Source organism: Abramis brama (genome assembly GCF_963993115.1).
Source record: "Abramis brama genome assembly, chromosome: 5".
Classification (NCBI taxonomy): domain Eukaryota; kingdom Metazoa; phylum Chordata; class Actinopteri; order Cypriniformes; family Leuciscidae; genus Abramis; species Abramis brama.
The window spans coordinates 5,906,653-5,921,296 of NC_139967.1; the positions used below are offsets into that span (position 1 = coordinate 5,906,653).

At 37.4% G+C, this 14,644-nt stretch overlaps 1 protein-coding gene across 3 annotated transcripts in view; it reads right to left on the reverse strand.

Annotated features, from left to right (window-relative positions):
- The window catches only part of LOC311083204 (sperm flagellar protein 2-like), a 29,568-nt gene that overhangs the window by 14,091 nt on the left and 833 nt on the right, over window positions 1-14,644 (reverse strand). For 2 of the 3 annotated variants that reach the window (XM_084114562.1, XM_084114560.1), the window contains exons 3-16: window positions 12,021-12,273; window positions 11,150-11,320; window positions 10,825-10,965; window positions 10,112-10,188; window positions 9,759-9,927; window positions 8,568-8,756; window positions 8,292-8,479; window positions 7,492-7,660; window positions 7,111-7,327; window positions 3,591-3,694; window positions 3,300-3,390; window positions 1,930-1,982; window positions 1,733-1,836; window positions 90-334 (exon numbers count right to left, since the gene is read on the reverse strand). In XM_084114562.1, coding sequence (XP_083970688.1) covers window positions 90-334; window positions 1,733-1,836; window positions 1,930-1,982; window positions 3,300-3,390; window positions 3,591-3,694; window positions 7,111-7,327; window positions 7,492-7,660; window positions 8,292-8,479; window positions 8,568-8,756; window positions 9,759-9,927; window positions 10,112-10,188; window positions 10,825-10,965; window positions 11,150-11,320; window positions 12,021-12,273 — 2,171 coding nt within the window. The remainder of the gene's footprint in view (window positions 1-89; window positions 335-1,732; window positions 1,837-1,929; window positions 1,983-3,299; window positions 3,391-3,590; window positions 3,695-7,110; window positions 7,328-7,491; window positions 7,661-8,291; window positions 8,480-8,567; window positions 8,757-9,758; window positions 9,928-10,111; window positions 10,189-10,824; window positions 10,966-11,149; window positions 11,321-12,020; window positions 12,274-14,644) is intronic. The other variant, XM_084114561.1, reaches the window with a different exon arrangement.

A 14,644-nucleotide genomic window follows, 5' to 3' on the forward strand; every position in this document is an offset into this window, starting at 1 on the left:
ATTCCATACTAAAACAACAATGCCTGTCATGTTGCTAAGAGTAACTGATTAGTTAACAATATCTGGCATTTCAATCTGCATAAACTCACCATCCTGGTGAGCGGCTCTCTCCAGAACCTGCTCATCTGAAACGTCTAACAGCAGCACGACGTCCAGTGCAGGGGATGGAGGACTTGGATCTTTAGGAGTGTTTTTATCTGTGGATAAGCTGCTTTGTGTTTTCGTCTCGGTCTCATCAGGTTCTGTAACGTTCAGAGCTTTCTCCAGCATCTGAGCCTGACTGATGTCCACTGGGAACCCATCAAGAATCCAGCCACTATCAGCAGGGATGTTCCTGAACAACACAGCAGGAGGGAATCAAACTGGTTTTAAAGGAACTAGACTACAAGTCAAGTCGAGTCAAATTTATCTATCTAGCACTTTTCCTAAAATACATTGCTTCAAAGCAGATTTTCAGAAAATGGTGATGTTAGTGTTTATAATATCTTAAAGGCCATTCACAACAAGAACAATAACTATAAAGATAACTAAAACAATAACTATATTAGGGTCCAATACCGTTCAGTTTATTATAAGCATGCGCTGCAGTTTTGCCCTCTGCCGCTTTAAATGCTCGAGCTCTTTAAAGTTGGAAGGATTCTGATTATTTGTCATAGTATTTATCGTTCATCTGCAGGATAAAAATCATTCTGAAAGTGTTTCCAACGATATTGTTTCTCTGTGCCTTTATAATTATAGTTGTGGTGTAGACTCTGCAATTCTTTTATATTTAGAATGATTTTTAGAACTATATCTTTATCGTTCAAGGTATAGCCCTTGGTGTGACTGTGAACGAGCATTAAGAACTTCATGCCTTATAGTTGCATTTAGCATATTAAAGCTGGGCGATTTACATTTTATGATGATACAAGCAATCAAGCCATTGAGATTTGCTATATAGCATAATCGCCCTACATGAGAATAGTGTATGTATGTGGATGAAGTTGGACATACTTTTGTATCCAACTTTATACATAGAGCTGTACAATAATATAGTTACATTTTCCAACGTTATAACAATCTAGCAGTTGAGATCTACTATATACAGTAGGTATAGCACATCCTGGTTAGACGCGTTCCTGAGTCAACATATTTTGTTGATCATGGAACAACATTCCTGTCCAAAAATGTAATCCTAACCCTATCCATAACTTATCCCTAAATTCAGAGGGGAATGATAGTGAATAACACTATTATAGAAGCAACCAGGGTTTGGTTGTAAGCCTAAACTTGACATAAACTGTAAACTTGTCCCTCAAATCTGATTGGAAAGTTGTTCCAGGATCAACAAAGATGTTGATCCAGGAACATGTTTCACTTGGTGAAATCAGGTTCTGCATAGGTATAAACACTTATAGTAGTTGTATAATTCATTATTAATTTGTTAATTAATTCACCAAAGGAAATGAAAAAACAAAGTTTTTCATGTGCACTCATGTTAGATGATAATACTATAGTGACCACGATGATCACATGACCAGCTGAACAGAACTCAATTTATATCAGTTAGATATCAGTTAGTTAAATGCTTGTAGAATAAATAGCCCCCCAAAACCTATTTGAATCAGAATTCTGGGATTAACGAGTCAGAATCAAATATTCCAGAGAGTGTTGTGTAGTAAAGTAATTTTTTATTTTAACTTGTGCAAAAACCAAAATGTGAAATCAGAAAATAAGCATTAGAGCTCTTTACCTGATAGCATCCACTATGATGTCGACCAGAAGTTGATCAGGAACAGCTTTGCCTGTCCTGAGAGCCTCCTCTACCGCTGCACCACACTGCGCTCGCAACGACCACTGCACAACACAGCATTGTGCATCATGAGCCATATCCAAGAGCTTAATGCTGCTAAATACAGAGAGTTTATGTGGCTTTGTGTATGCTTTTACTTTTTCTTTATCTTCTTTTTCGTGAAGTCCAGATATCTCATGAGGCTGCGGTCCTGATGTGAGACATACAGAAGAGTCGATCACTACTGGAACTTGAGTGAGCATTTCCATAGTACATGTCACTCTTTTTAAACCTTACTTTTTTTGCGTTTTAGGGTTTGGTATAGAGCATTTATAGAGAACCATATAACTAATACACAGTTAAATTAAAGAAAAAAAGGAAATCAGTTTACATGATACATACAAGAATATTATAAATTAATAATTTATTCCTGTGATCAAAGCGGAATTTTCAGCTTCATTACTCCAGTCTTCAGTGTCACATGATCCTTCAGAAATCATTCTAATATGTAGATTTGCTGTTCATGCTATCAGTGTTGAAAACAGTTGGGCTGCTTCATATTTTTGTGGAAACCATGCTAACCATTTCAAACCATGAAACCATGCTCCTTCGGATGAGACGTTAAACCGAGGTCCTGACTCTCTGTGGTCATTAAAAATCCCATGGCATTTCTCGTAAAGAGTAGGGGTGTAACCCCGGTGTCATGGCCACACACCATTGGCCCTTACCAATCATGGCCTCCTAATAATCCCCTTACATTGAATTGGCTCTATCACTCTCTCTCCTCTCTCCACCTATATCCGGTGTGTGGTGAGCGCACTGGCGCCGTTGTACTGTGGCTGCCGTCGCATCATCCAAGTGGATGCTGCACACTGGTGGTGGTTGAGGAGAGATCCCCTGACATGATTGTAAAGCGCTTTGGGTGTACAGTAGTACATATGAAAGCGCTATATAAATGCCCGATTCTATTCTATTCTATTCTATTCTATTCTATTCTATTCTATTCTAAAAACAATTCAGGACTCTTTGATGAAGGCTGTGTTCGAAATCACCTCCTATACCCTCATTCACTATTCCCTACATTACTACTAACATAGATCATGGTAATATAGCACTTTGGAAAATGGATGGATGGATGATTCAGCTGTGGCGACATCTTCTGGTGTACATTGGTTGTACACTCGTTATTATGGTGCATTATGGGATTGAATGAGTGCACTCAATAACATCAACTATGGTTTCAGACACCACTACAAATGGCTGTCCCCTCAAATGGTGCCCTATTTACGGGTATAGGGGGCGATTTCAGACACAGCAGAAAAGAAAGAGAAAGAACAGCATTTATTTGAAATCTAAATTTTTTGTAACATTACATGTCTTTACTGTCACTTTTGATCAACTAAATGCATCCTTGATGAATAAAAAGTATTATTCTCTTTCCCCAAAGAAAATCTTACTGACCCCAAACTTTTGAATGGTAGTGTAAATAACGTCACAGTTTTAAAAGTTATCTAATATTCTCACAAACCTGATTCTAGAGGAGAGGATGTCTCCTCCTCTTCATCTCTCTGAGGCTGTTCAATACCTTCTGTTGGAGAACCATTTCTCTCCAGGTTCTTCTGAGCATAGCAAATACATGATCAACACCAACACGGGACAAAACAGTGTAAATAATGTAGTAAATTAAAAGTTTGAACAGACAACAGTACAGTAAAATACATCACAAACTGTTCTAATAAAGATTTTGCTGAAAACTATGATAAGTTCTGCTGGGTTTCCACCTCAAGAAACAAACATAATACTAAGAGTATTTACTGACCTGTGACACTTTTTGGCTTTCACTCGCAGCCTGTTTTTCCTTCTGATAGTCTGATAGAGCATCCTGGATCAAAGTGTTGGCTGAGAGCACATGGATGCCAAGAACTGATTCCCAGAGATTAAAAAAAACAGCAAGTCAGGAAATTTAGTTAACAGGGAACTACACTAACCTTTTCCACTGGTGGCACTTGCGCTACTAACTTTTTCAGTTACTGGCGCAAAACATGATTTGGTCGCACAAATTGTTTATAGTAAGCCGCTCTTTTAAACCACATGCCTTCTTGTTTTTGTTTTCTTTAACGTTGGTTGGGATAGATTTACTGCAATAGAAAATACAGTACACAATAAAGTGCAAAATGGATTTCAACATGCTATGGTTGGCACAGATGGGCAGACTCCTGAACTCTTAAGTAGTGATGCACCGATGTGAAAATTGTGGCCGATACCGATAATAACCGATATTAATATTGCTGTTATGGCCGACACCGATATCTCTGTATAGAAAACAAATTTACTGATAATCAAATAAAGAGATATTTTCCAAAACACAATTTTTTTAAAATTTTTTTACTTTAGAAATGACTGATATTGGGCACCTTTACCTGTGTTTGCAAAATATATCACACATAGGACACACATGCATTAATTATATTGCATTGCATATAATGTGTGCTGGTCAACTTGTCTAAAATTAAGAAATCCCTAGAAAACAGTAAAAAAAAATAATAATTAAGATTGTGTAACATTGTGTACAATTAAGATAGGCTACTTAATTTATTATTCCAATATCCAAATATGATGCTAAATAGCACAGGGAAAAGGGCTTCTATTTGTGACGTGCTGTCTTTGCATTTGAACATTGCACATTTTAAACAGGACACGCATTAGCTGAATAAATGTTAGCCAATACAAACATATTTATTGAAAACAGTTGATAATGAATAGACAGGAGTCCAATAATAGCATAACGAATCACTTATTCTAAAAATAATATCAAGTATAAGTTAGACGAATCCGACATATAACGAGGGCTGTGTTACCAGTAAAACATCCGTCATTTAACGAATTTTAAAAACACGGATGGATAATACAAAATGCTTTCTGACATTTTGACAGAAAAACAAAACAAGCAAGAACAAAATGTAAACTATAGCCCGTCAATTTTCATTCTACAATTATCTTCTCCAGGGATTAAAGTGAAAAAAATTCTTCTGACTGAAATTTTTTTTTAGGCCAAGTCATATTCCTTTAACTTTTTACATAGTCGAGACCAATAGCGTTTTAAGGGGAGACGTTTTAAACCGCTTTAATATTGCCAGTAGGCATATTTTAAAAGCTATTTTAATCTATGAAAACGAGGCAGGGAGCATGTGTAGGCTACTGTAGAGCACGAACGGCAGCATTGTGACTAGCTTCTGATTGATGGTGACCTAGCACTTTTTTGCCATTATTGCCATATTGAAGTCTCCTGTGACATACTGTGCAAAGACACGTAACTGGCTGTTTGATTTTTTTAGTCCACAAACTAAAAGGCTTGCCATTCTCCCCCCATTTCGCTAAGCCTTCCCCTTTACTTAAACTTTCGTTAAGTAAAGGGGAAAATATTATATATAGGCAAATTATAACACGTTAACACAAAATTTGTTAACACACACAAGTACTTTTCCCCTTTACTTAACATAAATTGTAAGAATATAAAGACTAGTAATAAATAAACATTAGGCCTATGCTAAAGCTATTAAATAGCAGTCCCAAACTAGTTTTTGTTAATACAAAGTTGGTATGAGCCACTACAGTCATTTAAAAATATAAAAAATAATACAAAGAAAAATAGTGGCATTTTGGGGTTAGTATGGAAACGACAGTTACCATGGTGAATACACAATATTAACAATAACTATTAATGAAACATGGAAACTGCTCCTACTTTTATTTCGGGTAATTTACAACGTAACGGCGTTGCATGCTCGTAGTTTCTTTTGCACTAGCTTGATCAGTGAGGCGATACAGCACGCGCCGCTGCATTTGCGCGTGCAATTGAGTGTGCGCTACGAGAACAGTATAACGGCTGACAGGACAAGAAAGTCCGTTTTTCTGAGGTGAAAAACTATATTTCAGCGTATACTCATGTCACTGCCTGGTAGTTCCTATTGTGCTGGGTTTTCTGAAGTAGTCATGATTCGCCTCTCATAACATGCTCTAATAAACACGCATGCAGAGTGGAAAAGGAGGAGCGGAGGCGCGGGGAGCAAGGATTAAGGCCCGTTCACACCAAGCACGATAACTATAAAGATAACGACAAAGATAACTATATATGCGTCCACACCAACGAACGATAACGGTCTTTTTATTCTAAGCACGCGCGCGCGCCCCCCATTTTAAATGCGCGAGACCTTTAAATTAGAATGGATTCTGATTGACTGTCAGTGTTTTATCGTTTGACAGCTGAAAAAAAATCGTTCTGAAAGTGATCCCAACGATATCGTTCCTCATATCTTTATCGTTATAGTTGTGGTGTGAACTCTGTTATTCTTTAATATGGAGAACTATTTTTAGAATTATATCTTTATCGTTATCTTTATAGTTATCGTCCTTGGTGTGAACGGGCCTTTACAGCGCAAACTATATCGATATATGCGATATATGGTCTAATTCCATATCGCATTTCAAAAATATATCGATATATTTTTTATATCGATATATCGCCTAGCCCTACCTGCATTATAAGTGTGTCCATGGTAACTGAAATATAGTTATTCTAACTCAGCGCGCAACTGTAGCCTGACATGCACTTTCCGTGAGCGGTAATTGAAAACCCGGAGTGGACCATGAGCGAAGTGATTACAGAACGCTTAGAATGGAGAGAGGAACGTGCTTTTGCTCCACTCCAGGCTTTGATCACATCCCCCTCAGTAGGGTGAATACACCTCGTCTTTCCTTAATTTAAGACCTATTCAAACTAAAATTAAGACATTTATTACACTTTTTGAGAAATGAAATCCTATTTACGGCCTTAAAATTATTAAAAGTGAATTTAAGACATTAAGGACAGACTGGAACCATATTGACGGAAATCCGTCATAGACCTGCTGCAATTAACGGAAATCCGTCGTAGCGACGGAGAACTTTAATCCCTGCTTCTCTCTCTGTGTGCGCGCGTCCGTGTTGTGAGAGAGAGAGAGCTCGCGCAGCACTGATACAATGGTACGTTTAGTAACGGTCGCGGGGCTGAAGCCAACTTGATGTGTTGAATGCTCAGAGCACGTTATAAAACGTATTCTTAAAATACACATTTCTGTTTTAATAAATGCTCATAGTAAATCATAGCATATTGCCTAAAACAAAAATAATCAGTGATACATTTGCGACCCATTAAAAATTAGGGTCGCAATGGCATTTCAAAAGGTCGCATATGCGACCATTTTGGTCGCAGTGTAGTTCCCTGGTTAATACAGTCCTGATGTATCATACCACTATTCCTTCCAGTACAGCTCTTACTATGATGAAGCATCAACTCCTACCGTTGCTGATCCTGGTGAGGCAGGAGGTTTTGCCCGAGTGGGTTTTTCCCAGCATGCACGCTCTGATGGTGAAACGGGGAAACGGAGGAGTAGTGCTGGCACTGGGTCGGACTACCATGCTCTGTAGACGACTCAACACATGATCCAGAATATCATTATTCACTGGTGAGGCTTGACTCTCGCCCTCTTCATGCAAAACCCACTCGCCCATCATGGCCTGAAGTGAACAGACAGAAAGATACACATACATAATACTTGCACTGCCATGTAAATGAGCCCATCCCTCGACTGTTATTTCATAAGGAACAATTACATGGTTTCAAGAGAATGAATGGTCAGAGATGATATGAACTCAAAATACTCTTAACATACTGTCCTTACCACATACTCGTTGTAGTCTTGATTATTGAGTATATGGAGCTTATCCAGCTCAATGATCTGTTCTGGTGTGGGGTCAGTAGGGGTGGGCTGCACACTGGCCACTTCATACAGCGGCTTACCACTGAAAAACAGCTCCATCCACTCCTGCATCAGCTTCACTGGTATCAGACTGAGAAAGAGTGAAGATGGCCATTTTACCGTTTTCTATACCATTTTTTACCCACCATATTATTTCCTTACACACACTACCGCTCAAAAGTCTGGGGTCAGTAAGAATTTTTATTATTATTATTATTTAGCAAGGATGCATTTGATTAAAAATAAGACATGTAAGCATAACTATTTTCAACATTAAAAGTAATAAGGAAAGAATGTTGAGCAGTGAATGAGCATGATTTATGAAGGATCATGTGACACTGAAGACTGGAGTAATGATGCTTAAAATTCAGCTTTGCATCACAGGAATAAATTAGATTTAAATATATTCATATAGAAAACAATCATTTTAATTTGAAAAAATATTTCACAATATTACTGTTTTTACTATATTTATAATAAAAAAACAGCCTTGGTGAGCATAAGAGATTTAAAATTAAAAACAATTCTGACTCCACACTTTTATACAGTAGTGTCTATATAAAACAATTTTTTTTTTATATAATGTGCTAATAAGTTACTTTACATTATAGCACACTGAATTCTTTTTTATTTCAAATAGTGAGAATTTTTTTTTTTTTCATCACATGAGCTTTTTAAACTCCATGACTGCAGTTTAGTAGAGGGATCAGGGACATAAATACTTGGATGTAAGAAGCCGATATTCTCCAGCTTTTGTCGCCAGATCGACAATCTGTCCCAGAATTCCTCTGCAGAAGTCGAAGTGCTTGCGATAGCGAGCCTGAACGCGCTCGGCGACTAGCTGTTTGTGTAGCTCATGCTCCATCCTGATCTGCTCACTGCGCTCCAGACGTTCCTGTTGGGCGAGAACCTGGACGGCAGCAGTGATGGGACAATCATGATCAAAACCTCTCAAAAACCTTATGTTTTTTTTTGTTTGTGCATGTATATTCTCTCACAGCTTCTCTATCCAAGGCCTCTTGGAAGTCTCGAAGGTGGTGTTCCTGGTATTGTCTCTCTTGGAAGATCCGGTTTTGTCGAAGTACCTCTTTCTGCTGTTTTATTTGCATCAGCTGCACGGCGATCCTCTTCTCCTGCTGCGTCTGACGCATCAAACGACTGACCATCTGTTCCTCTCGCAATGCCTCCTGCAGACAAATATCATCGCAAGAACCAGACATGATCAAGACGCACTGCTGGCCAAAAGTTTGACACTTTCTTGACATACATACATTTTTAAGCGGGACTCAAAATTCTAAACACATTTTGCATAATATTAACCACTGCACTATGCTAGTATTGCATTCCTAACACAGCTGATGTTTAACTCTGTAAATCCTGACATTAATTAACAATATAAAAATCTATTTCTTTTAATGGAATAGTTTATTGAACCTTTAGACAAAAAGAAAACATCTAAAAAAAGTTTCCATGTGTTTTTGGAGTATGATATTGTGAGAATATTGAGCTCAAATTTACACCTCAAATTTATTCAGAGGCCCAAACTGAGCAAAAATATGGATATTTACATGAACAAAAAGGTAAGATGAAATTCTGATAGCTTGTAATGTAAATTAATGAGATCTTTACAACAGTATAGCAGATACTTACAGTACATAAACTGCATATAAATATTGAAAATTATGTTTCAATGCTTAGTTTTATGACCAAAGCTCTGTAGTTTTTATTATCGGGGGGAAACATATAATGCACTGACTATTGAGAGATGAATAAATAAACGTTCCTCAAAAGCCTGATGGATCACATTTGACACAAATTTTAACATGATTTTTATAAAAAACAATGTATGGATAATCAAGTAAACCGATGTTGCTTCAGTCCAGTAAGTGTTCATCTTGAAATGTTACTAACAATATAAAAGTTTGCTTTATAAAGATTGTTAAAGATTTCACAGCAGACATGCAGGTACATGAAGAACCTGAAGGCAGACATTTTTACAATTATACTAAAAGGCCTTTTGCTTGCTAAAAAAATATAAACTATCAATCAGACGACAGAAGGCATGTACTAGATTGCGTTCAACAGGCTATCCAGCAAAGTTCTGATCATGTTGATAATTTAGAGGCCTTAGAAATCAAATATAAATCAGCAGACTTTATAGTGTTGAAATAAGCGACGCTATTGGTCACCTGCTGAGCCTCATGAACTTGGAGTTGTTCCATCAGAGCACGTCGTCTCCTCATCTCTCTCTGTTCCCGGGCAGCAGCGTCTTCCTCCAGATGCTGACGGATGTTCTCGATGTACTCCTTGTTCCACTTCTCTTTGTCGCCTGTGCTCATTGGCTGGGTCACACGGCCACTGTAAATCCAGGTAAAGTTACATGTTACATCCCAGAGCTCACCTAATGAAGATAATATTTTCCTGTTTGGTGTGCAATAAGACTTAGACGGTCAGTGAACGGTATGTCAGCCTGCTGTCGGTAGCTTCTCGGTGTTTTTTTGTTTGATTGTATTCCTAGATTTTCCGCATTATGCAAACATACCTGAGTAAGGCTTCACCGCCAGCTGGAGAAATCTTCTTCCGGTGCTTCTCAAACTGTTCGATCTCACGATGAACATGCTGAAAATCATACGTCATCTTAAAGGGTCACAATCACACAATCAAATCTGTTCAAAATAATCTTTGACAATTCGTTATGTTTTTCAATTTGAACTGTTTTTATTCCAGTCTGTCACAACATCGGTGTAATTTTTCCATCCCAAAATCAAAAAGAAACAAGAAATTAACTTATGGTAATTCTCGTTACTGTAATAAAAGATAATAAAAGAAATGCAGCATTTACATGCATTTAAGCATCACAGTGCTGTACAGCAAGGTTATTTTAGTAATATTTATATCCAAACAGTATACATATATTAATAGCTTTTATTTTTATATTCTCAGTTTTATTAATTCTTGAACTTAAACAAACATTAGAAATGTTGCCTTTGGGCAACTTACTGAAAGAAGTTTTTACATTTTTTAAAATCTAATATTCATACTTTATTTTACCTCAGCTTCATTTCAGTTACCAAAAACTATTTTTAATAGTTTTAGTTCACAATAACAATAATATATATAATAATTATATAATAATATATTATAACAATAATATAATATATAATATATAATAATAATATATTACAATAACGAGAATTTAGGGCTGTAAACGTGCATAATTATCATGTAAATAAAGTGCTGTTGTGTGTTGTTCACCTGAGCCTCTTGCTTTTTGCGAAACTGATGGTGTTTCTCAGAAGCTCTTGACGTGCGAGTGTGTGGAGGCTTCGGGATCTGGACTACAGCTGACTGAATCTGGATCAGAATCTCATTCTGTTTTCTGCGTGCCTGCCGGAGCTGACAAACAAATCATATTATCAGTTTCAGTCAACACTATTACAGGCTGATTAACCAACCATTAAACAGTAAAAAATGTAGAAGTTTCAGGTTCATGCCTGTTTGATGCTACTGAATAATAGAGTTAAATGCTTATATTTATCACTGGGAAAGTCAGCTGTGGTTTAGCTCTAGAAAGGCAGACCTTTTCAATGTCCTTCAGCCTCCTCTCCTCCTGGCGTTTGAGCCGTTCCTCTTCCTTCAGGAGTTCAGTCATGACCGAGCGCTTGTACATGTCCTGCCCTCGTTTATGGAAGCGGTTTGCGATCTTCTGCATCTTCAGATCCGCCTCACGCTTCACCACAGTCTTCAAGCGCTGTGAGACAAACATGAGACTCTTTTCTTTGGTCCTAAGTTTGCAGTGTTGGTAGAGCTAATCTAAACATGAAACTAACCAGGCTACCAATTATTACAAGATGACATATGCAGCCTGCCACATTTTAACTACTTTTTAATATAAATTATTATTTTTTGTTTTTTTAAATATTTAGATGCAATTTTATCTAATATTTTATTAGATACACACAGTTTTGTGAACAGCAATTAAGATGATCTCTGAAAGATCGTGTGACACGGAAGACTGGAGTAATGATGATGAAAATTCTGCTTTGCATCACAGGAATAAATTACATTTTAAAAATATATTCAAATACAATTACAATTATTTTAAATTTTAATATTTAACATTTTGTTCTGTTTTTACTGTATTTAGTGAACATAATAGACTTCTTTCAAAAATCATACAGACCCCAAACTTCAGTAAAGTAACCGCACTTGTGACTCATTCACATGACACACTACTAATTGAAGTTTATGATTAATATGAATAAGAAAATCTAAATGATAAATAGTGACATTACCACCTTTCTACTGAGAAATTGTATTGTACACAACCATTCTCTGTACACAATTCATGTTAGGGATCTTTAATATATTTCAGGGCAATAAGTTGTGCCAAAAACCAGAAAAGTACGACCACCCCTGAGAGAGGAGGAAAGAAAAGACTTGAAGATCACCTCAGTATAGATGCTGTTCTCTATGCGGTGCAGACGGGCCGTGGCCGCGGGCTGCATGACCTCCATGCCTGTGGCAGTGAGGCCTGATTTCTTCTTCTTCTGCAGAAGGATGTAGAGCTGGTAGAGCAGGTGTGTGGCCGCCCCCTGTCTGCCCTGCATCACTGCTTTGGCACTGCCCAGGTCAAAGGGCACACCTAGCAGCTGCAGCGTGGGCTCTATACGAGTGAAGTTATTCAGCTTCGCATTCGCCGTGCTGTGGAAGAACACAAATACTAAAGATATTTGGCTATGTAACTATGTATCTATCTATCGATCTATCTATCTATCTATCTATCTATCTAATCATGTTATCTATGCTAGATAGATAGATAGATAGATAGATAGATAGATAGATAGATAGATAGATAGATAGATAGATAGATAGATAGATAGTAGGGGTGGAACGGTACATGTATTCGTACTGAACCGAAACGGTACGGGCGTCACGGTTCGGTACATAAATTTACACGGAGAATACACGGTATAAAAATAAATAAAACTTGCGTGTAAATTAATTAATGTAATGCGGAACTACTGTTAGATACGCGGGTTCTTTAGGGACACCTAATCTGTAGCTCCGCCTTAGCTCTGAAGCAGGCTGCGAGGTAAAGATTGCAATTTGCAATTCTGGAATAGGCTGTGTGTGTGTGTGTGTGTGTGTGAGAGAGATAAAGAGAGAGAGAGGCGCGATCGCGATCGAAAAGTCTGTGTGTGTGTAAACATAAAAACGTACTCCGTCATTTTGTTTATGCAGGACATCATTCAAACTGCAAAGTGTTTAAGTTACTGTGAATTAAAATTTTAAGGAAAACAAATATATGAATCTGAATTTAGCAAATTAATTTTCAATTCATTCAGGTACAATTACCAAACATATCTCAATGTATTTTTGTCTTTTTAGTAATTGAATTAATAAACTAATTATATAAAACTATTGTCAGTGCACTACAAATAAACTGGTTCTATGCCTTTACTTTATTAATAAATCTTATTTAAAAAATAGGACATTAATTTTCCTTTGGTGGTACAGCCTGAGACATGCACAAGCCTTCTGCATTTTTGTTTTGTTTTTCCCTCCATTGTACCGAACTCGTACCGAACCATGATGTCTGAACCGAGGTATGAACCGAACCGTGACTTCTGTGTCCCGTTCCACCCCTAATAGATAGATACAGTAGATAATGACAGACAGACAGACTGACTATCTATCTATCTATCTATCTATCTATCTATCTAGGCAACATATGACCATCTTTATCAATTTACATTACCAAAGGATTAATAATACTATACAATAAAAATAAATAAATAATGAATAAATGAATAAAAAATATATTTTTTACATGAAAATAAACAAAGCAATTAAAATGTATAATCTTCTAATATTTATATCAGTGTCTCTGGGCGTATAGTGAGTGTGTTGGTAGCTCTTGTCCCGCTGGAGGCGCTTTTGTCTGGCAGCCAGGTTTGAGCTAGCTGGGCTTTCTCCTAGCTGGTGTGGGGAGTTTTCCATATTTGTTTTCCGATAGAAGTCTTTCTGGTGGGTTGTGAAATGGGGATAGAGAGTGTCCCTAATGTGTGTTTAATTTGGGCAGGATGTTAGAAAGTTTAGCTCTGTTTCCAGTGAGGACACAGTTGCTCTTCCTTCCGCAGTCAGGTCTCTGTGTGTGTGTGTGTGTGTGTGTGTGTGTCTGTCTCTATGGTCAGACTGTGTTCACTGAGTCTGTACATGCTCAGGACTTTTCTCAGTTTAGCGTCGCTCACTGTACTCATGTATCCTGGCAATTCATATTTTCTGTTTAGGGCCGGATAGCATTCCAATTTACTTTGTTTGGCTGTTGCGTCTGTCCAATGTTGTGTAGGTATTTTTCTTTTTGTGTTTTAATTATTTGGTTTGGTCTGGCTGGGTTTTTATTGTCAGTTTGTGACGTCAGCTCTAAGACCAATCGGCCGAGGGCGTTTTTCTCTGGCTTCAGCTCTTGGTATGTCAGGGCTTTGTGATGGAGGGTCTGTTCATTGCTATTTTTTAAGTGGGCATGGAATTTAATAGCTCTTTTTTAATTATTATTATAAGTAGGTATAATCCTAATTCTGCTCTGCAGGCATTATTTGGGGTTTTGCGCTGAACTCGGTCTGCAGAGTCTCTATTGGGTGTTTGTCCCATTTAGTGAACTCTTGGTCTGTGAGTGGCCCCAGACTTCACACCCGTACAGTGCGATGGGCTCTATTACTGTTTTGATTTTTTTAAAATCCGGATTCTGATTGGGATGTCAATTTTCATATTTGTTTTAATAGCATAAAAAGCTCTCCGTGCCTTGTCTCTCAATTTTTTAACAGCTTTTTAAAAATTTCCTGTGTTGCTAACAGCCCTCTAAAATGCGAGTAAACCACTCGCATATGCGAGTAAATTTCACTCTGGGCGACTAAATAATGTCTATCATTAGCCATTGGCTAATAAATTTTTAGATTGTACTCGCCAGTGTGTATGTTAGATGTCAAGTATAAGTTTAGCATAGATATATTTTTACTCGTTGTACACGAAGTGGTAAGTGTAGTCCTGCGTATCTATCTATCTATGTCACACA